At 42.7% G+C, this 23,542-nt stretch overlaps 2 protein-coding genes across 2 annotated transcripts; one reads left to right on the top strand and one right to left on the bottom strand.

Annotated features, from left to right (window-relative positions):
• Window positions 1-1,007: 1,007 nt before the first annotated feature.
• LOC116422853 (cortistatin-like) lies at window positions 1,008-4,076 on the top strand. The gene is made up of 2 exons (XM_031962892.1): window positions 1,008-1,214; window positions 3,725-4,076. The coding sequence occupies exons 1-2, from the start codon at window positions 1,104-1,106 to the stop codon at window positions 3,950-3,952; spliced, it is 339 nt and encodes a 112-aa protein (XP_031818752.1). The 5' UTR covers window positions 1,008-1,103; the 3' UTR covers window positions 3,953-4,076.
• Window positions 4,077-18,029: 13,953 nt separating this feature from the next.
• LOC100920374 (transmembrane protein 109-like) lies at window positions 18,030-19,207 on the bottom strand. The gene has a single exon (XM_012545600.2). It carries the CDS (start codon window positions 19,205-19,207, stop codon window positions 18,512-18,514), a length of 696 nt encoding a protein of 231 aa, XP_012401054.2. The 3' UTR covers window positions 18,030-18,511.
• Between the last annotated feature and the right edge of the window lie 4,335 nt (window positions 19,208-23,542).

Below are 23,542 nucleotides of genomic sequence, written 5' to 3'. Positions count from 1 at the left end.
CCTTGTTCTTTGAATTCTGACTTGGGTCTAATTCAAGGCTAAGTTTATGTTAAGCCACTTTATTTTAAATTCAAAATTTCCTGTTCTAATGACTAGAATGAATAGGTAAGGGGAAAAAAAATCAATCCATGAGCATTTCTTTTTTCTTTATTATAGCTTTTTATTTATGAAATCTATGCATGGATAATTTTTCAACACTGACCCTCAAAAAACTTTCTGTTCCAACTTTTCCCCTCCTTCCCCCCACCCCCTTCCCTAGATGGCAGGTAGTCCCATACATGTTAAATATCTTAAAGTATATGTTAAATCCAATATATGTATACATATCTATACAGTTATCTTGCTGCACAAGAAAAATCGGATCTAGAAAGAAAGTGAAAAAAAAAAACCTGAGAAGGAAAACAAAAATGCAGCAAACAATAACAGAAGTGGAAATGCTATGTTTCCTCAAGCATTCATTAAACCAGGTTCTGGGTGTATGTTTAGAGAGTGATGGGAGAGGGAATGGAAAGACTAAATAAATAAATACAATCGAATAGTCCTTGACCTCAAGAAGCTTCTGTTCTCAAAACAAACAACAAAATTTTTAAAAGCTTCTGTTCTCACAGGGGAGATCACATTCAAACTATGGACATATAAGATAAAGACAGGAGAGTGGGTAGTGATTGAAAATTGGAAGCACTTTGGGAAGGGATAAAAAGGGCCTGAGCAGGGGAGTGGGTCTAGAACTTAAAGCACCAAAGGGACACTTCCCCTCCACACATAGCCCAGTCCGAAAACCCAGGGCAAGCAAAAGAAGCATCACTTCCTGAGGACTTTAAACTAAGCCAGATGAGCATCTGGGGGCTTCTAATTGCTCCTTCTTTTCTTGCGTCACTCTTTGAGCAAGGAAAAGGGGATGGGAATATTTAGGAGAGTGAAAAAAATGACAACAAAACAAACCATCTGGAGTATTAAAACACACACACACACACACACACACACACACACACACACACACACAAAACCCACCCCTCCGTGGAAAGCAGAGACATTAATTTTGGAGCGGCTGAGTTGAGTCAGTAGCAGCAGTAGCAGCAGCAGCCACTGTGAGAACTGACAAGATGAGCAGCTGGCACCTTCCAGGGTCCCTCTGCTTCCTCCTTCTGGTCTCCTGGGCTGTGGCCACAGCAGCCCTTCCCCTGGAAGATGGCCTTGTCTTGAAAAGCAGTGAGGTAAGCAAGGGCAAATAGGATTCTGGGGCTTTGGAAACTTTGTTTTGGGTTTTTTTTTTTTTTTTGGCTCTAATTCCCTTATCTCACAACTGTTAATTTCACCAGCATCCCCAAACGTGACTTTCTGATTTTCCACCTTATGTAATCCCTCCTTCCCCCTTCTCCCCATATCTCTGAACCCCAGTTTCCTCATTAGTAAGGTGAGGGGTTGGTCAGGAATCAAGATTCTCTCTGGTTTCTGAGGTCCTGTCCAATCCTTTTCAGTCCCACATCTTGAGATCCTAAGAGAATCCTTTTCTTCCCTGGGAGAGTTGAAGAAGTTGGTCATCCCCCCACTTTCCCTTTTGTCAGCTTCCTGCCAAGACTCTTAGTGTCCAGTCTTCCTAGTCTTCAACACCCTGAGGGGGCAGTGTCTTGCAATATCCTTAGCCAATCTGTGCCCTATGATTGGAACCCAGGCAAAGAGCTCTGCTTGGGTTCTGCATCAAAGTGGGGTTCTGCAGAAGCTCCTCAGGGCAGATTTTTCTTCTGCACGATTCACAGAGGAAAAACTTCCTGAGGAGAGCTAGCTAAAAGAGAAACGGTCTGCCTTGAGGGTAGTAGTTGGGCATGTTTTCATGTATATATAAAATATTTAAAATATAATTTTAGGTATATTGTATATGTATATCAATACATATATACAAATATAAACAAAAAAATATATATATATATGATTCTTGGTCAGGTACAGGTTAAACTAGAGGGCAAAGGAGGAATCTTCCTGCTCTGGGCTTCTGGGATGCATTAATCATGTAGGGATCCCTTAACCCCAAACTAACCAATCTCAAATGGGATTTCTGCAGGTTTAATCCCTCTATAAAAACTCACTCACCTGCCAAAACTTCTAGCTGGGGCTCCAAAGTGCTCAATGAGCAGCTCAGTCTATTCTCAGGCGATCACGGAGCTGCCGATGTGTGTATGAATCACACACATGCTTTGGGAATGGTAATTTATAGAGTAAATGTTCTCTCTGCTGGAAACTGACATCATTAAATTCTCCATGGAGAATCTTAAAATTTACAAGGTGATTTATTTTTCATTTTTTCTCCCTATTTTTCCTTTTTGAAAAAGTTCCAAGAGAGAGTACATAAACTTGGCCATTAAAAATGGATTTTTCTCTAAAATTACAGGCAGTGCTTCGGGCTGCCCATTTATCATTCCAGCATCCTTTGCTGCCTGGCAGCAAATAGTCTTTCCTATAGAATCTGGGGGGCAAAAAAGGCTAGAATTGAATGCTGGGAATTAAAACCATCATAATTGGTAGGGACCATAGGCTAAAATTTTTTAAAATCATAAAATCTCTGAATAGGTCATCTAATCTGACCCCCATGTGATTAAGAAGTCCAACTACATGATCCCTCTGAGGGGTCATGCAGCCATTACTTGCAGACTTCCAGGGTACATTCCCAGTCCACTCATCCCATGTTGGGATATTTCTGATTGTTAGGAAGCTTTTCCTTATATTAGACTCAGTAATCCGTGTTCTCCAGCTAACGATTCTTTCACATTCATTCCTTAAAAGTGTTTCTCTCTTGTACAAATATATTCTCCTGTCTATGAAGGGACTTCCAATTCATAATATGACAGGACATAATATTTATTAAAATGTGTTTATTAAAACTTCCAGTCAAAACAAGCTTCCACGTTCAGTGAGTCAGAGAGCCATTGCCGGTGTCCCTTAAGTATTCTATTTTCCCTCCTTCTCCTGATTTGCAATATGTTAGGGACCTCAAAAAGTAAGTGCCTTCTGTGTTGTCAAAATGATTTTTTTCTCTTCCCTCTAGAACTTCCCACCTTTCTGTCTGGGTCCTGGACCCCTCTGGCTAGTTCAGGGAAAGCTGTGCACACATCCTCAGAGTGACGCTTACTGCCTAAAATGAAACCCAAAGACTGCCAAAGAAATGAGGTGTATTGAAATATAGCTGCCCAAATCTTTTTGTAAAACCAGTACACGGAACACAGCTGAGAATCCCTGCAGGTCTCAACACTGGCAGTTTCTTTTCTTGATTTCATTGTCAAAGGAACAATATTTTAAAGGGAAAGGATCATTTCTCAGAACAGTTCCTCCTGTTTTCCGAGTCTAGTAGCCCAAGCTCCCCAAAGCTTTTCTGTCCGGAGCATCTTTCCCTAAGTGGGGGGTTGTGGTTTCCTAAGGCCGTCAGGTTCTTTTCATTGTTTTCCCAATAGACATTTTACTTTTCCAATTACATGGAAAGATTCATTTCTGTAAGAGGTTCTTTTAGAGAGCTGAGAGAACCACAGGGTCCAGACCTCCCGGTGTGGAAACTCCCTCCACCGAGGGAGCCCAGCGATCAGCAGCGTAAGCGCCTAGGGAGTCTCTCGGGGGCAGGGGGGTCACCCAGCCACGGGCGGTCAGAGGCAGGGCCGGCCCGCTCCGGGTCGGCCCTCCCCGAGTGAAGGTCTTTCTCGCTGAGCCAGAGTAACCGCTGCTCCCTTGTTTCCCAAAGCCCCTGATGGACGCGGCGGAGGGCAAGCGGGGCGACCTCCTCACTTTCCTGGTCTCTTTGTACGACTGGAGCTCCCGCGGCGGCGGCGGCGGCGGCGAGATGCCTCTGGCGGCGGCCGACGAGCCGCAGTTCTCCAAGCGGGACGGCCGGGGGCTTCCCAACCAGGCGGCGCCCCGGGAGAAGGCCCCCTGCAAGAACTTCTTCTGGAAGACGTTCTCCTCCTGCTGAGAGCCCGGCTGCCGCGCGCAGCATGCGCCTAACGCGGGCCGGCCGCTGCCCTTCTTTGTCCCCCGTGTCTCGTCCCGTGTGATGGAGTTTCTTTGTCCCCTTCCAATAAAGCATACGGACCGAACCTTCTGGGGGTGCTGTGCTTACTTCCAAGCCCAAATGCGGGGGGTGGGGGGATGGCTCTCAGGAGCCCTCCAGCTGTAGTGATAGATGGCAGAGCTACCCATCATCCACCCATCCAGCCTTCTAGCTCTCTATCTATCCATATCTATCTGTCCATCCTTCCATCCATCTATCTATCCACCCATTCATATCTCTCTTCACCTATTGATCTATCCATCTATCTCTCTCCCTTCCTCTCTCTGTCTGACTCTGTCTCTTTCTCTTTCTTTCTCTCTCTGTCTCTGTCTCTCTTTCTCTCTCTGACTCTGTCTCTCTCTTTCTTTCTCTCTCTGTCTCTCTCCCTCTCTCTCTCCTCCTCTATCTATTTGTTGTTCTATCCATTTGTCTGTCTATTTGTCTTTCTGTATATCCATCTATTGGTCTATCAATTATCTATCCATCTCTGTCTCTCTCTCTTCTCTCTCTTCCCACCTATTTGTTGTTCTATCCATCTGCCTCTCTATAGATCTATCTGCCTTTCTGTATATCCATCTATCCATCCACCTAGCTATCCATCCATCTATATCTATCTATCTATCCATCCATCTACCTGCCCATCTGTCTTTCTGTATATCCATCTATCTCTGTCAGTTTATCTGTCATCTATATGTTGGTCTGTATCTATCAATTATACACTCTGTCTCTCTCTGTCTCTCTTCCCCCATCTATCCATTGTTCTATCCATCTGCCTATCTGTCGGTCTATCTTTCGTCTATTTATCTGTTGGTCTATCGATTCTCTCTCTCTCCCTCCACTTATTTGTCTGCTGTTTTTCTATCCATCTTCCTAAATATCTATCTGCCTTTCAGCATACCCATCCATCTTTCTAACCATCTATCTTTTCTATCTACCAATCTATCATCTATCTATCTATTGCTCTATCTGTTGGTCTATCTATCCATCTATCATCCATCCATCCATCTGTCTGTCTCTATCTATAATTAATAATCAAATCCAGCCTTATACTTTTTGTTCAGTACATGTCACTGCTCTGTAGGAATGTGGTTGGATAACAATGGGCCACTTATATTTTTGTTAGTGTAGTGAGAAGAATTCTCGACAGGAAGGCAGGAAGGAACTGAATTCAGATTCTGGTCTTTATACATTTACTAGCAGAGGAGTTTGGGCAAAAGTCACTTTACCCTGAACAGCCAGTTTCCTAATCTGTAAGTTGGTAACAATAATCTCACAGTGTCTACCTTAAAATGCATGGTATATCCTATAGAGAATTGACCACAGGGTTAAGTCCCACCTGTGACACTGACCGTGTGACTCCGGGCCCTAAGACCTTAAGTTACAATATAGGAAGAGAGCTGTATTGGTGGAGGGGGTAGATTTTCTGGAAATTCTCATCAATTCCTGGGAATCTCTCAATCAGTGAAATCATATATTCAACTGTTACAAATAGTATTCCAATCTCACAGAAATCATTTTGGAAGCATCAAATAGACATATTTACATCATATGTATATGAATATACGATATTAATACATAAGCTCATATATACACATACATGTTATATACACAGATATAATATATATATATATATATACACATGTATACACACAAGCATATATACACATATGTATATATCTTATTCTTCCGTTTATCTTCTACCCCACACAATGTACCTGATAACTAGTTGTTAAGAGTTGTGGTCTTTTGTTTAAATGAAGATCTTCCTCTATTACAAAGTAGCAAAGGTATAATTATTCAAAATTCCAAAGTAAAGCCTCACTTATATATAACTCGAATTTATTTCCTCTCTAGAATATTTCTTTTAATATTCAAAAGTCTGCTTGTTTCATGTGTGTCATTCCTGAAGGTGCCCCCCGACAATTTGCAGGGCAGGTCCTCCGGGGAATGGCCTTTAGTCTCTCTGTTCCCTGCTAGTCTTAGAGTCTCCCCTTCCCTGCTGGACACTGCCTAGCCAGATATGCCGTTCCCTCGTTCACCAGCTTCTGGCTCAGCTGAAATCCTTGGCCAGCTCCCATCAGCGGGACAGCAGGTGCCACGATGTTCTTTCGGTATTATCTCCGTAGGCTTTTCTCAGCACAGCCCCCCCCCCCTACCAAAGACTAGCAAAAAGCCCCCCTCCACTCAGTTTTGACTGCTGAAGGTTCTGCCATCCCTAGAAGGGGAACTCAGCTCCGTGAAACAAATAAGCAAGGTCCTTCCAACTTGCTAATGCCCTTTATGTTCCCTAGACCCTGATAGTAGTAGAGACTCCAATAATAGTGGAGATCCCAATAATAGTAGAGACCCCAATAGTAATAGAGATTTCAATAATAGTAGAGATCCAATAATAGTAAAGGTCTAATAGTAATAGAGGTACCAATAGTAGTGGAGATCCTAATAATAGTAGAGACCTCAATAATAGTAGAGACCCCGGTATTTTTGAAGTAATCCCAGACCTGACTTTAGGAATGTGGCTACTGGAAATGATGTGACACAACCTTGGAGACGGGAGCTATGGGGCCCATAGCTTTATTTGGCCACTTCCAGGATTTCTGGTCTTCCATCCTAAAGTCTGGGCTGCTATTTCTCATCTGGATTCAATAAGTAGTACTTTTTAGTTTCTTAAAAGAAGCAAGGGAGTCAGTTACCCCCATTAACAAACTTCCTACCAAGCATGTGGACCCCAATCCCATGAGTCATCTCCCCGGCTCTGTTCTTTGTTCTGCACCCCCAACTCCATCTCTAACAGTTTTCTCTATAAATGTACCCCTCAGCTCCCCGCTCTTTGCTATCTTCCTCTTTTTGAATTTAACCTGCTTTAATTAGCATCACAATTATAATAAAACAGCCTCTTGACTTAAAAATTATCTAAGCTTCCAAATTATTTTGGGGCATCAGAACCCCAATATATTTTGGGGAGTCCTGAACCTCAACACTGGGACGCATAAAACAATTAACCTTCTTTAATTGTCAGAGAGAACAATCCACACGGGATGATAGCCTGCTTTCTTTAAAATAACCAACCTTTGGATTACTTGCCATCTAGGGGAGGGAGTGGGGGAAAGGGAGGGAGAAAAAAAATTTGGAACACAAAGTTTTGCAAGGATGATTGTTGAAAACAATCTACTTTGACAATAAAAAGCTTTAAAAATAGGATAAGAAATAAGAAACAAAATAACCAATCTTGGTCTCATCCCCACTGGAACCAATTACATTATTTTCTTCCCTTACCCAACTCTGTACTCCCCCAAACTATAAGCAGGCTGATGGCCCTACCTCAGGGTCTTTGGTCATTGATCGAAGCCATTGACTCAACTTATTGGTCACTGCTTGTTCAGACCACTGTCTCTCAGTTTACCTTAATTTTGAAACATAACAGAAGGAAGAAAGTAGCCAAGGAAGTATGAAAGAAAGGAAAAGAAGAAGAGAATGAAGGGGGAGGAAGGAAAGAAAGAAAAAAGAAAAAAAGAAGAAGGAAGAAGAAAGAAGAAAAAAGGAAGGAAGAAAGGTTTTATTAAGTATCTGTTACATGTTAGATGCTTCCTAAATATCTCATTTGAGCCAGGACAACCCTGGAAGTTAGGTGCTATTATTATCTTCATTTTACAGGTAGAGAAACTGAGGCAGAGAGAAATGAATCAATTTTCCAACTATTAATTAATTGTAAACTATTGATATTAATAGATTCTCCTCACTAAACTTGAATCTTCTGAACTAAATAGAATTTTCAGCACCAAAGGTTTGAGCGGACAACTTTTAGTCACAAGTGACTTTATATCCCATAATTATAGCACTCTGCTGAAGGTAAAATTGAATCCTGGGAAAAGTGGAAAAGGCCGAGGGCGGGGACAGGGCCATTTTATCCTCTGCCAGATACCAAGGGAGCAGAGTCACTGAAATGGGCTCTGCTGACCATTCCATTCCACTGGTTTCAGCAGAGCTGAACTTGTGCTCTTCTTAATTACTTACTGAGCTGAATAAAGCCGTAATATGTCTGAAGAGCATTAACAACGCCCACATTTCCATACCCAGCAAGTTTAGCAGAATCGTAATTGGGTCAGTGCTCGGCTGGAAGATGCTTACTGGAAAGGACGTCTGACCTTCAGAACTTCCTCAGCTGAAGATTTTGCTGTGCTGATGGCCATTACTGTAGCTCTTGGATGTCAATGGACCATGTGGCCGTTGATAACCTGTAAGATCATAGACTTTATAACAATAGCAGGATGGACGCCGCATCTCCTGGAATTCTCCCTGCAATCCTGGACCTGTGTGGCAAAGGGGATGAGCGCCATAGTTCCTGAGAATAAGGAGGTGATGATCCTTCTTACCTCTGTCAAGACAGACCGGAATTCATTTTTTTTATTATTATTATTTTTTTAATTTAATAGCCTTTTATTTACAGGTTATATGCATGGGTAACTTTACAGCATTAACAAGTGCCAAACCTCTTGTTCCAATTTTTCACCTCTTACCCCCCACCCCCTCCCCCAGATGGCAGGATGACCAGTAGATGTTAAATACATTAAAATATAACTTAGATACACAATAAGTATACATGACCAAAACGTTATTTTGCTGTTCAAAAAGAATCAGACTCTGAAATATTGTACAATTGACAGACTGGAATTCAAATCCACTCTTAGATCCTGCCTGTGTGACCCAGGGCAAAGCACTTAACTTCTGTCTGCCTCAGTTTCCTCATCTGTAAAATAGGGATGATGAGAATAATAGCCCTTACTTCCCAGGGCAAAGCACTTAAATTCTGTCTGCCTTAGGTTCATTATGTAAAATGGGGATGATGATAATAATAGTATCTACTTCCCAGGGCAAAACACTTAACTTCTGTCTGCCTCAGTTTCATCATCTGTAAAATAGAGATGATGATACTAATAGCGCCTACTTCCCACAAAATACTTATCTTCTGTCTTCCTCAGTTTCCTTCACTGTAAAATGGAGCAGCTAGTATATGGAAGGACACCAAATCAATGCATGCTGTGATTATTAACTGAAAGAAGGTGGGATGTTTTATGTGGAGGAGAAGATTGGGGGGGCGGGGGGGAGCATGATAATTGCCTTTAAGTGTTTGAAAGGTTACTGTGGGGAAGGATTAATGTTGCTCCATTTGACTCCAAGTTTTTTATCCCATTTTGCCCCCAAAGAATACCCGAAAGATAGAACTAGTGGCAGTGGGAATGGGACAGAATGTCAAATGGCAGACTTGAGCTTGCTGGCAAGAATTCCTCCCAACAGAACTGTCCAATAGTGGGATGGACTTCCACCAGAGGTCGTTTTTGGCAGGCTCCTTCTCATCAGAGGTCAACAAAAATCAAAAAGCTCCAATCAATCCTTCATTGAGTCACTCAAGTGATTTCCTGAAAAAGCAGGTCTGACCATATCACTCCCTCTCCATAAACTCCAGTGGCTCCCTATCACCCTCAGGAACAAATACAAATTTTTTTATTTGACATTCAAAACTCTGCATAATCTAGTCCCTCTGACCTTTCCAGACTTATTATACCTTACTCCCCAACATGCATTCTTGGGTCTGACAACACAAACGACTCACCTCGGTTTGGGGCATTTTCTCCAGCTTTCCCCACCCTGTCTGAACAATTTCCCTTCTCTGCTCTGAACACGGACCTCCCTGACTTTCTTTAAGTTCTAATTAAAACTCTACTTTCTTCATGAAGTTTGCCCCAACTCCTCTAAATTCCTGTCCTTCCCTAAGTGAATTATTTCCTATTTATCCTGTATATAGCTTGCTTTGTAGAAATTTCTTCCCCACCCCTTTCTTCCCCTTTTCCTCCCCCTCTCCCCCTCCACCCCTGCCCCTGCCCCAGATTCCTAGATTGGAAGCCTCTTGAGGGCAGGGACTGTCTGTTGCCTCTCTTTGTATTTTAGCACACTGCTTGGGGCTTAATATAAGATACTGATTGATGGTTGCATTGGATATGGGGATTAGGACATAGACTAAGCCTATGATTTCATTCATTTAAGAAACTCCCTCTGCTAAAACAGGTGGACAGTTTCTATGCACCTGAAGTCACAGAGTTGCCTATACCATTTTTCGCCTAAGGCAATTGGGGTTAGGTGACTTGTCCAGGGTCACACAGTCAGGAAGTGTTAAGTGTCTGAGGTCAGATTTGAACTCAGGTCCTCCTGACTTCAGGGCTGGTGCTCTATCCACTGCACCTCCTAGCTGCCCCCAGCCAGAATGTGTCACCCAGCATTCTATGAACTGGGACACACTGGAGATAAAGATAAGCATTATGTAGTCCCTGCCCTCAAGAAGCTTATGCTCTATAGAAGGAAATAACAAAAATAGCATGTTCACATGTATGGGTTTTCAAAGTAAATAAAAGGTAATTTTGGGAAAGGGCCATGAGCGACTAGGGGCCGCTGGGATCTGGAGGAACCTCATGCAGGAGGGGGTATGGAGGAACCCTTTGTTGGCCATATTATATAATGGGAATGGTATTTTTCAGGTGTTGCTTGGATTAACCAACCATTGTGGCCTTTTCCAACCCAGAAATCTGTAATTAAAAAAGGTACTTGTATTTGCTACATGTTATGAGATTGATTTAATGACCAATTGTTCATACCACTAATTGACTTAAATTACAATATAAAAATAGTTATTTGATATTTGGATTTTAAATAGTCCAATGGGTCTTCCGTCTCATCCACACGGACGTTTACAAGACAGATTGAAACCCATCAGTGCTTTTGGATTCTGCATCCTCCTATCAAATCACCCCAGGAGATTTAGTCAGTATCCTGGGCCCTTGGATACCAGCAGACCATATGAATTCTTCATCTCTTTATCCTTTCTGAAAGGAATAAGAAAAAAGATTTCTCTCTCTCTCTCTCTCTCTCTCTCTCTCTCTCTCTCTCTTTCTCTCTCTGTCTCTCTGTCTGTCTCTCTCTCTGTCTCTGTCTCTGTCTCTCACCAATAAAAGGAAATTAAGCTCCAGCCAACAGGGCACTGGAAATATAATGGAGTTAGTGCTAGATCTGGACACAAGGAAAGGGTCTTTGTTCAAAACCTTTCAGCTCTTCTACTAGCTCCATGTCACTTTGGGGGTCTCATTTTCTTCATATGTAAAAACAAGTTGCCCTTTCTATTCCTAAATCTGTTACGCTATGACCCAATAATGATTCCAGAGAGCAGATAATGAAACACAAATCCTTCTTCTTGGCAGAGACCACAAGGGCAGAAGTTGTATGCAGTTTCAGACACAATGACTCTATAAGGTATTTTTGTTCACTTTTCGTCTCTTCCAAAGGGGGATCAATTTCATAAAGAAAAGGAAGATTATTCTCCGAAATAATTGTTCTGTTAAAAACAAGACATGAGGAAAACCTGAAAATATATAAAATCACTTTAACATATATAACATGTATTGGTCAACCTGCCATCTAGGAGAGGGGATGGGGGGAAAGAGGGAAAAACTTGGAATAAAGGGTTTCGCAATTGTCAATGCTGAAAAATTACCCATGCATATATCTTGTAAATTAAAAACTATTAAAAAAATAAAATATATAAAATCTTTTCAACTAGATTAAAAAATGAAACTTGTACTTTTTGTTGTTAAAACAAACATGGGTAAAGTTTTACTGGGAGAGATATCCGAATCCCAAGGACTCGCCGTACCTTATTTGAGGTTCTATTGAGATTCATTTGCAGCTCATTTTCTTTCCAATAAAGAAAGTGCTTGGTATTAACATCAGTCCTTGACTGTTGAAGAGCTGGCTGTGACGTGGGCACCCGGCAATCATTCCCTTCATAAAGCCACAGAATCAATCACACAAACTCAATTAAATCTCGGCGTTATGAATGAGCCGTTGCAGAATTGTATGTTGGCTGATGAGGTTTAAGAAAATCACTCCAGTCAAACTGTTGGGTGGAATTTTCTCAAGCACCTGGATTCATCAGAGAGCATTGAAGTGATAAACTAGGGTTTGTTAGCAGTCACTTCCTCTGTGGATGCAAGAAAGCACGTTTTCATTCTCTGGATCAATTCATTCTAAATTGAGAAATCATTTGAGAATTGAAAAAGCAAGAAAAGTCTTTTTTTCCCCCAGATTGAATAAACAGGAAGAAGAAGGTGGTACCAGCTGCAGAACTGACAATCCCTCCTTCTTATTGACCTCTCTGACTCAGTCTAATTTCTCTCTGCTTAAGTAGCCTCTAACAATTTGCATTTATAACTAAAAGTAATTAAGTATTTGCAAATTCATGGGCTTGTTTTCTTAAAGTAATTGTAGAAAAGTATGTAAAATGCTTCTTTTTTTCTCAGTAAATTTTATTTTTTTAAATACATGGATTGAAATGTCCAGTAACTATGTCAGAAATAGCCCTTAATAGCTGTGTTTGATCCTTTGGGTATTGGCTCCCAATCAATGGCTTTGAAACTGACTTGAAATTTTTGCTAGCATAGAACTCAATGGCCATTCGGTTTCCTAACGTAGCTCAAAGTTAATCAGATCCTACAGTAAAATGTGCAGTCTGCCTTCCAAATATAAAAGCTACATCTCTCATTTACCTGTGAAAAGTATGCATTAAATTCTGATCAACCAGTTATCATTTTCTTTTTCTTTTTCTTTTTTGTCGAAAAGAACGATTAAATTGCGTTTTTTGGAGACTTGAAACTTTAATGTAATTTGGTACCATATTATTTCCTCTTATAGTCGATGGAGTTCAGCTGGAAATGGTCCAGGGACAAGGTGCTTTCCAATTATGATTCTTTTATATTTGGTGTTTTCTGGATTATTGCCCAGGTGGATAAAATGATTGCTTTGTGTAATTGAATAAAAGGAGCGAGATGGAAGCTCATCTTTGGCCAGCTCACTAAAAGCATGCTCAGGACAACTCCAGCCAAAGAAAAGGATGAAGGGGATGGACGGTCGGTCGTGTATTTCATTCCCTTCTCATGCAGTCTGGAGCGCTTCCAGCAGCTCTCTGGATTTTGAGAGCCCTTCCTTCTACCTAACTTGGTACCTCTGAGTTTCCAATATCAGGGCACTTATTGGAAAAGTGATTCCTACTTTTTTTGTGTGCATTGGTTCTATGTCTGAATGACTGTGAGCAGCAGTTCTGTCTGAGAACGCACTGCTGAGTTCTCGGGGATATTTGGGGGTTTGTGTTCGCAGGATGATATTTTATGTGAGATGTTGAGCTTTGGACTTGTAACCCGGGCATATGACCCCTAGATAGGGGGTCCTTAATGTGGGGTCCAAAGGTCCAAGGACAGATTTCAGGAGGTCTATGGACTTGGATGAGAAAAAAGACTTACCTCTGTATTTTTACTAACCTTTGATGGAAATTTAGAATTGAAAATGAAATCGAATGAGGAAAATGGAAATCCAAACATGGATGTAGGCAACAAAAATGATTCTGAGGAGCGGTCTCTAGCTTCTGAAGGGGGTTCCGTGACCCTCAGACCAAGTTTAGGAGCCCTTCTGTCTACAATCATAAGTGCCAGATTTTTGCAGACAACAGTGTGATCTAGGCTAGGGCACATCTTGTGCTGTTTCCTTGCAATATCTAAAATCTTCCCTGGTCAATAAGTTGGGACTCCAGAGGAATGAACTTTCTATAATATATTAGTGTTTTCTGGGTCTATAATTCATCGGTGTAGGGAACTCCAGGGTCAGGAAACTCCTTCTATCAGCACAGGCAGGCACCTATTCTTCACCTTACAATCTCAAAGAGTTAAGTGAGAGATTAAGTGATTTGTCCAGGCAGACATTATGGGTCAGAAGCAAAATGTGAAGCCAGGACTTGGACTAGCTGGCTCATTGGCTTAGAACTTTGGAACTGGACTTGGGAATACCAGAGTTCAAATTCTGCCTTAGACACTTAGTAGCTATGGAATTCCATCACTTCACTTTTTGGTACCTCAGTTTTTTCTTCTGCAAAATGGGAATAATAATAGTATCCAACTTCTGGAGTTGTTTCGAGGATCAAACGAAACAATATTTATAAAATTCTGTGCAAACTAGATAAAGCAAATGTTTGGACATAGTTACTTGCATATTATCTTCCTCCCCCCACCCCTCCCCATTAGACATGATCTAGATCTGCTGAAAACTTTAGCTTACAAAGGCCAAGGTTTCCCACTGCATCCAGGGCCATCTGCACTCGACTTGATCTAGATCTGGCCACTGGACTCAGATGATTCTGGAGAGTGAGGCTGGGGACCTTGCCCAGTCCTCCCTCCCTCACATCCAACTCACTCACATGTCACGGTCACGCCCCTGATGTCTTGATCCTCTTGGAGAATGAAGGATAAAGACCACCTTGGAGGGCAGGAGCTATCTGTTATCTTGTTTATTTCCAGCACTTAGCACACAATAGGTGTCTAATAAATGCTAGTTATCTGATTGATAACCCTTCAAATACTTAAAAATGATGATGATAATCTTCTCTCTTCCCCAGTGCCCCCAACTGGTCCTTCTATGGCCCTTTGTCTCCCTGATTGTCTTCATGTCAGCCTCAGCCTCTCTTCTAATTGCTTGCCTTCTATTTCCTGATTCCTATTTGTGACTCTACTTCATTGGTTTAGAAGAACTTCTGTGTGAGCAAACTCCCTCTCCCAAAGCTGACTGACAGCCTTTCTGCATTTTAGCCTTAGAGGTTGGAGTGATCTTACTGAGGGTCACACAATCTCTAGGTGGGGGAGGCAGGACTTGTCAGGCCTTCCTGATTAGGAGGTGAATTCTGCCCTACTGTGGCTCTTGTTACCCAGTGACCTGAATAATCCATAGCTCACCTTCACAAATTTAACATATTCCCCTCTAAAAAACCAGAAGAGACAAGCAAAACAAATTTAAAAAGCCACATTGTTCATCTCTGAAAATGTTTCCTTCATAACATTCCTTCCTTTCTCCCTCCTTTCCTTCTCTTTTCTTCTTTCTTTCCTTCATTCTATCTTTTCTTTCTTTCTTCCTCCCTCTTTCCCTTCTCTTTCCTTCTCGCTTCTCTTCTTCCTCCCTCCCTTCTTCCTTCCCTCTTTCTCCTTTCTTCTTTCTTTTTCTTCCTTCCTTGTCTTTGATTTCCTTACCTCCTCTTCTTTCCTTCCTTCTCTTTCCTCTATCCTTTCTTTCCTTTTTTATTTCTCCCTCTTTTCTCCTTCCTCCCTCTTCCTTCCTCCCTCCCTCCCTTTCATCCTTCTTTCCTTCCTTCCTTCCTCCCTCCCTCCCTTCTATCCTTCCTTTCTTCCTTCCTTCCTCTGCCCCAGGCTGAAAGTGCAGTGGCTACTCACAGTCTTGGTACCATACTGATTGGTGTGGGATCTTTGACCTGCTCCATTTCTGACCTGGTTTGTCCCTCCTTTGGCAATTGGGTGGCCATCTCCTGGGGGTTTCACCATATTATTGCCAAGATCCATGCAGATGCCTGATGGCCATAACCCACTTCAGCTCCCAACTCAAGGGACCCATTAGCCGGGATTACAGAAGTGTGACACCATTGCCAGCTTCACTTAAGTGTCTTATTCTGTCTCAGAAGATCAGTTACCAGTAGGTAGCTATTTCCCCATAAGTCTTGGGGATGTGACTGGTCATGGAATCCATCAATGTTTTTTTTTCAAGTTCTTTACAGCACTCTGGTCTCTTTATCTGTTGTTCTCCTGGTTCTGCTCCCTTCCCGAGTAGTCATTTCTTTTATTTTATTCTTTTTTTTTGCTGAGGTGATTGGGATTAAGTGACTTGCCCAGAGTCACATAGCCAGGAAGTGCTAAGTGTCTGAGATCAGATTTGAACTCAGGTCCTCAGCACCTCCTGGTGCTCTAACCACTGAACTACCTAGCTGCCCCCCTGAGTAGTCATTTCTAAAATCACTTTAAGCTGAATCAAGTAACCTCTTAGCCATAAAACATCATACCATATGATACCATGTTTAGCACCAATGGTTTCTTGACCCTTAAGAACACAGCTACAGATATCCAGAGTATTCTCCAAACACTCAAATTATATTGTCCTTTTTTTTTTCTGATTAAACAAAACATTTTCTTTATAAAAAAAAAATCTATCTCTGACTTCCATATCTTTGGATAAGCTGTCCTGTGTTACAATCTTACCTTTGCCTCTGATGAATCCCTTGCTCCTTTTAATGGTCAGCTTGAGTTTCTTCCTACAAGAAGCTTTCCCTGATCTTTCAGTTGTTAATACTCATGAATGCCCTCACGTCTCAAAATTACTTTATATTTATTTCATATCAACTTATTTGCTTCCAGATTGCCTCCTCTAGTAGATTGTAAACTCTCTGAGGGCAGGAACTTTTTATTTAATCTATCGCAGCATCTAGCATCTAGTAAACACTTAATAAATGATCATAGAATTGAATACTGACTCTAAAGCACCCAAAGATAGAATAGAAAAAAAGGAGTTAACACAAAATGAAACCAAGCACGTGGGTAATAAAGACACATCGATCATTCTCCTTTTTTTATGCCCCTTCTTTCAAAGTTTATATCACAATTTATCTTCTTCCCTTCTCTCCAAAAATTTTTTTTTCATTTTTTAATGAAAAACAAATTTAACTTTTTTTTTTTGCTTTTTACCCAGAAATGTAAAGCTGGGCTCCGTGGGAATGAGCCCAGCTCCTGTCAAAAGGCAGCTGCCTAACGGGGTCTGATATTTGACATGGGTTGGAAGACAAAAACGTGACTAAAAAAAGCTTATCGATCCTGACTAGGAGCTGTCCTCTACAGCCTATTTTTTGTCCCATTATTAACAGAGTTCTCTTCATAAACCTCCCTCATACTGGTGAGGCTTAAAATAATAATAAATAATAATATTAACATTTACATAGCACTCACTATGTACCAGGCACTAGGTAAAGCACTGTACAATTATTACTTGAGTTTTATAATCATAACAACTAACATTTATACAGTGCTTACTATATGCCAGACCCTGTGCTAAATGCCTTACAATTATTATCTCAGTTGATAATAATTTCTTGTCCAGTCCAGACGTTCAGTTGTGTCCAACTCTTTGTGACCTCATTTGAGTTTTCTTGGCCAAGATTCTGGAGTCTTTTGCCATTTCTTTTTTTTTTTTTTTTAATTTATTTTATTTTAAAAGCTTTTTATTTTTCCAAATCCATGCAAAGATCGTTTTCAACATTCACCCTTGCGAAACCTTGTGTTCCCAATTTTTCTCCCTCCCTTCCCCTATCCAAAATGGAGCAGGCTAGAGTAGGAAAGTAAGAACACAAACAGAAATTTAATATTTCAGATGGGAGAAAAATGGCCCCTGCAGGCAGAAGGCCCTCTCCTAGGAAGGATACTGGGCTACTTAGATACATGAAAGGGTCAGCCCACAACATAATTGTTCTGGGCTCTTGAGATGGGTCTTCTGGTTGGCATTTTAAGACAATACAGATGGTCTTGGGTCCCATGGGCATGGTCATCGCCTCAGGACTCGGGGGTTGTGCACCCCACCAGGTACAGGGCCAGAGCTCTGGGACACATGGGTGATGAGGAACAGGGCCTGTGGATGTGGGATGGATGGCCTTGGGAAATAAGAACAACTAAATTTCTTAGGGAACTCCTGGGGCTGGTTCAAGCGGGACGTTTTCTTAAAGGGTGAAATCGTTCCAGGGAGGGAAGGGAGGATCACGGTTTTGCCTAACTTAGGGCACAGGCAGCTTGCTGGGCCTAGCTCCGGAAAGCCACAGGATTCTGACAGAGTGCCTTGGTGAGCTGTTTGTGTCTGTATTGGCTGGGACGCTGCCGCTGCCCCTTCTCATCAACTTCTAAGCTTCAGAATCTCTGGCTTCCAAACTCTGCCTCCTTCAGGGAGTCTTCCCCTACCCAATCACTAGTTCTCTGGCCTTCAATTACCCTGGGCATGTTGTATTCTGCCCCATCCCACTTCACCGTTTACAATCACTCACTCCAAAGGAGTATTTTTAAGGACTTGCTAGATTTCGGGCTCTGTATTCCGCAGGCCCCGGGGATAAAAACATCCACCTCCTTGAGTAGGTATTTTTTTTTTTTTTTTTGATGTTTACAGAGCTTGGCCCAGTATTTGGCACACAGTAGACGCCTAATAACTTGTGTGAGCTCGGATACGGAGCGTTTAGTGGATCTAGTTTATATGATAGAAAATCTCCATATTCCGAGTCGGAGGGACTGTTTCTGAATGAGGAAAACTTGCAGGTCCAGAGTTCACTGTGAGGGCTCCTAACCGGATGGGATGGCCCCCCTACAACACCCGCTGCCGGGATGAAAGGACCTCGGAGAGTTCCCCGGGGGGCTGGGGGGCTCGGCCGCTCATCCTTAATTCCGAGAGCAGGACACAAGTGTGGCTGTCGCACCGCCTCAGCTCCCTCTGTCCCCAAAGGGACGCTGCGTGACCCCCGCACCTCCCGCAGATCTGGTCCGTTTGGCCCCGCTCTTGCTGACCAAGTACAGCCCCCTCGGTCTGTCAGATAGCCTCCCAAGGCTCTTCTTCTCTCCCCCCGAAGAGTTCGAGCACGGACCTGACCACCACCACAAAGGCCACGAGGAAGAGGAGCAGCTTCAAGCCCTGGCCCAGCAGGGCCAGCATCCAGTAGGCCGCGAGGGCCCCGAAGCCCCACAGGAGGAGGACCTGAACTTCGTCAGGGCTGAGCTTCAAGGCCCGCGTGAGGTGGTCCCCCTCCAGCCCCACGGCGTCCAGCAGCTGCGCGGAGACCCGGGAGAGCGTGAAGCAAAACTCCGAGAGGACCGAAGAGACGGTCGGCAAGATCTCGGCCAGGAAGTGCACGAGCTCGGGCCCGAGCAGCGCTTCCATCGCCTCCCGAATGGCCGCCGCTGTTTGGGACAGGAAGTCGGCCACGGGGTCCTTCTTCTGGGGTTTTCTAAAGTGGAAGTCCCTGTGGGAGCTTGCCGCGTGCAGGGCGAGGAGGAGGGCCACGGAGGCCACCAGGAGGGCCTGGGGCGGAATTCGCCCCATCACGAAGCTGCCGCCCGATCTCCTCGAGGCTCGGGGGCCCCAGCCGGATCGGCCCTTCACGTGGGAATCCGTCGTAACCGCGCCCTGGCCCTCCCAACTTGGGAGCTCGGTGATGATCTGCGCCTGCGCGATGCTGGAGGCTAGTGTGTGTGTGTGTGTGTGTGTGTGTGTGTGTAATACATACATACTGGAAAAGTAGAAGGGGCCCAAATTATGAAGGCTCTGAATGCCAAGAAGAGGATTTGTATTTGATCCTGGAGGCAATAAAAGCCACTAAATTCATTGAGTAGGGGGTGGGATGACATGATCAGACTTGCTCTTTAGAAAAATCACTGTGGAGACTGAAGGAGGATGGATTTGCATGGAGAGGCTCTTGAGGAGAGGTCAGGCAGACCTACCATCAGCATATTTTAATAATTCAGGAATGAAGTGATGAAGGTTTTTATGAGGGCCGTGGCTGTGTCAGGCCCAAAAAGGAAGGGATGGAAAAAGGCTGCAGGGGTGAAACAGACAAGAGAGGCTGCAGAAGTGAAATAGACAAGAAACACTACAAAGTGAAATAGATAAGAGGCTGCAGGGATGAAATGGACAAGAGATATTACCAAAGGAAATAGACAAGAGAGGCTGCAGAGGTGAAATAGACAAGAGAGGCTGCAGAAGTGAAATAGACAAAAAGCTCCAGAGGTTTAAAAAAAAAAGGCAAGTAGATGCTACAAAGTGAAATCGACAAGAGAGGCTTTAGAGATGAAATGGACAAGAGATACAACCAAGTGAAAGAGACAAGAGAGGCTGCAGAGGTGAAATAGACAAGAAACACTACAAAGTGAAATAGATAAGAGGCTGCAGGATGAAATGGACAAGAAATATTACCAAAGGAAATAGACAAGAGAGGCTGCAGAGTTGAAATAGACAAGAGATGTTACAAAGGTGAAATAGATAAACTTTGGCAATAGCTTGGATTTGGAGGATGGAGGGGAATACAGGATGATTCCCAGGTTGGGAGCCTGAGGGAATGGGAAGATCGCTCTCTAAAGTAAGAGAGAAAGAGGGAAAGGGGGAAAGATAATGAGCTGTGTTTTGGATATGTTGAGGTTATGATGTCACTGGATATTCAGTTAGAGGTAAGTTTGTTGATGGATGCTCACTACTAGGTATAAAGATATCAGAGACCAAGAGAGAGTGTTACACAGACCAAAGCATTCCCAACTAATATTTCTATAGTAGCAAAAATAAAATAAAATAAAAGGAAATGTATTGAGTTCTCATGGATTAGGAAATAGCTGAACTGTGGTAGATATGAATATAATTGAATATTTTTGTCAGCATTAGGAAACAATGACAGTTGTTTACAACAGAGACACACAGGAAGGCGTGCATGAACTGATACAGAGTGAAGAAAAACAAAACAGGGACTGACTACAAAGAATACAAATGAAAATCACACAAGAGCTGCCAGATTCAGACTAAGTGCAGTGGCCAATTTTGGTCCAGTTAGACAGATGAATAAACATGATTTCCTCTTCGAGAACCAGGTGCAAAATGTTGCATTTGCCATGAGATGTGGTCACTAGTTGGATGGTTATGTTTCATTATCATTATTCTCTCTCATTAGACTGTGAGGTTCTTGAGGGCAGGAACTGTTTATGTCTTTGTATCCCCAGAACTTATTGTAGTGCCTGGTGCTTAAGAGATCTGTGTTGAACATCAAGGTGATTCAGGTCAGTTCCAACGGTTTTGTGATGAAGAGAGCCTCTGTACCCAAAGAGAGGGCTGTGGGGACTGAGTGTGGATCACAGCATAGTATTTCACCTTTTTTATTGTTGTTTGCATTTTGTTTCTTTCTCATTTTTCCTTTTTGATCTGATTTTTCTTGTGCAGTATAATTGTAGAAATATGTATAGAAGAATTGCATATGTTTAACATATTGGATTATTTGCTGTCTAGGGGAGGAGGTGGAGGGAAAAAAATTGGAACACAAAACTTTGCAAAGGTGAATGTTGAAAACCATCTATGCATGTTTTGAAAACAAAACGCTTTAATTAAAAAAATATGTGCTAACTTGTCTTTCCCTTTTAATGGTGGGTTTAAGGTGGCAGAGGTTGCCCCCCCCCCAAAAAAAAGCAAACCAATAAAAAATTTGTCAAATAGGTGCTAAAAAAATGAAGCACCTTTAGGTCAGAGATTCTTAACAAGGGATAAATTTCCTTGTTTGTGTATGTGAACTTGGATAAAAAAAAAATTAATAATCTCTCATTGAAATTTAGCATTTCCTCCAATTATTTGGACATGTTATTCTGAGGAGTTTATAGGTTTCATCAGCCTGCCAAAAGGGTAAGTCCATGACCTTAAGAAGAGTTAAAAACCGCTTCCCTAGACCAAGGGAACTATGGGCCAGTTTCAAAAAGGAGCTGATTGATTCTCTGAAGTCACTAGAATAACAGCAAAGCCTAAGTTGTTGTTTGGTCATTTCAAACATGTCCAACTCTTCCTGACCCCATCTGTGGTCCTCCTGGCAGAGATACTGGAGTGATCATCCATTTCCTTCTCCAGCTCATTTTATAGATGGGGAAACGGAGGCACACAGGACAAAGTGACTTCCCCAGGGTCACACAGCTAGTGTCTGAGGCCACGAGTCTCCCTGACTTCAGACCCAGGGCCAAAGACTTGAGGATCTTTGCAACAGTGAGCTTTTAAAAAAAAGAACCATCCTGTGCTGCCAGGTAAGCCGATGGGACTTTGTTCCCAAAGATTATCAGCAAAAAAGAAAACACCCCTGACGTTCTCTTTAAAGCAGATTCATTCTATGGTTAGACGTCAGGTTTTTTCCAGTTAGACCCGGGCCCCAGGCCAGGAATGAGAGTGAAATGCAATCAGTTCTACAAATGTCAGGAAAGAAAAAGGACAGAGGTGACCTACAGAACCAGGGGCCTACGGGGCAAAACCAGGAAAGTTACCTCCTGTTTATATTCTCTGACCGTTCTACAGGTAGCCTAAAGAGGTCAACAACAGAAAGACAGTCCTCATGTGCACCAAAAATAGAATCTCTATTTCTAATAGCACTTTTGGTGATAACCAAAAGGTAGAAACAAAGGGGTGCCCATCGATTGAAGAAAGGGAATATAAAATGCAGCTTATGAATGGGACATTTCTCTATGAAACAACCAAAATGAAGGATGGGATGGAAACACGGGAATACATGTACCAACTGATGAATGGAGAATAAAGGGTTATTTGTTATTTTTATAGTGAAATTCAGCACTTCCTTAAATTATTGAAAAGCTTTACTCTAAGAAGTAGTTCATAGGCTTCAGAGAATGTCAGAGGAGATGGGGGGAGGGAGAGAGAAGGAATACAGAAAACATTTGGGATTTGTTCTAGGACAAAGATCAGGGTTCTCTGGATCGTCAACAAAGTTGCTGACTGAATTCCTTAGTAAGTGTTGTATACCAGGACACAATGCCAGAAGGCAAATGCTGAATGATTATAATGACTGTTCTTGATCTAGAAGAATCAAAAATTATTTTTGGGGGGGTATGTGGCAATCAGGGTGACTTGCCCAGGGTCATAAGGTTGTATTTGTATGAGGCTGGACTTGAACTCAGGTCCTTGACTCCAGGACTGTTGCTCTGTCCACTGCCTCATTTTGTTGTCCCAAACAGGCATTAAACATATTATGCACCTAGTATGAACCAGGGGCAGTTAGATGGCTAGGTTAATAAAAGTGCTAGGCCCAGAGGCAGGAAAACCTGAATCTAGCCTCAAGACACTTCCTAGCTGTGTGATCCTGGACAAGCCACTTCATCCTGCTTGCCTCAGTTTCCTCATCTGTAAAACGAGCTGCAGAAGGAAGCAGTCAACTAGCTCAGTACCTCTGCCAAGAGAACCCCATGGACAGCATTGGGGTGCTATGGTTTAATGGGTCACAAAGAGCTGGACACAATCCAACAAATGTCCGGCACTGTGCAAAAAAAGTCCTGCAGGCTATAAAAGGAGGCAAGAGACATTGCCTGCCCTCAAGGAGCTCACAATTTATGGGAAAAACCACCTCCCTATTTTCAGTAAAGGGGGGCACTCTGGGAACAAAATACTCTATTGGTCAGTTAAATGTCAGTAAAAATGAGAGGCTCATTTGGGGAGGGAATGACCGTGCATGAATGTGGATTAAAAATCAAAAAGCATCAAGAAAAATTATTAAAAAAAAAAAGTCACTAAGCTTGGCCTTGAGGTCACAGCAAATACATTCGTCTTCCATGAAGGGAACGGGGAGGAGACAAGGGGGCCAGATGTGTGGGTCACTGCCTGTTAGAAGGAAGGGCTCAACAATGTCCCACCACCCAACCTTGTGTGTGTGTGTGCGTGTGTGTGTTTCTCCCCCATCCCCGCCCCCTCAGGCGCTGCTGAATTTATGCTTTCTCCAACATTAAAAGTCCGAGGCACTTTATCAGCAGCTCTCTCCCTCTCCCAGGATGCTTTACAGAAACAAACATACAGCCTGCCCTGCGTCTCCTCCATGGAAGCCCC

Source organism: Sarcophilus harrisii, chromosome 3, assembly GCF_902635505.1.
Source record: "Sarcophilus harrisii chromosome 3, mSarHar1.11, whole genome shotgun sequence".
NCBI lineage: Eukaryota > Metazoa > Chordata > Mammalia > Dasyuromorphia > Dasyuridae > Sarcophilus > Sarcophilus harrisii.
This window is presented reverse-complemented; position numbering and strand designations above follow the sequence as displayed.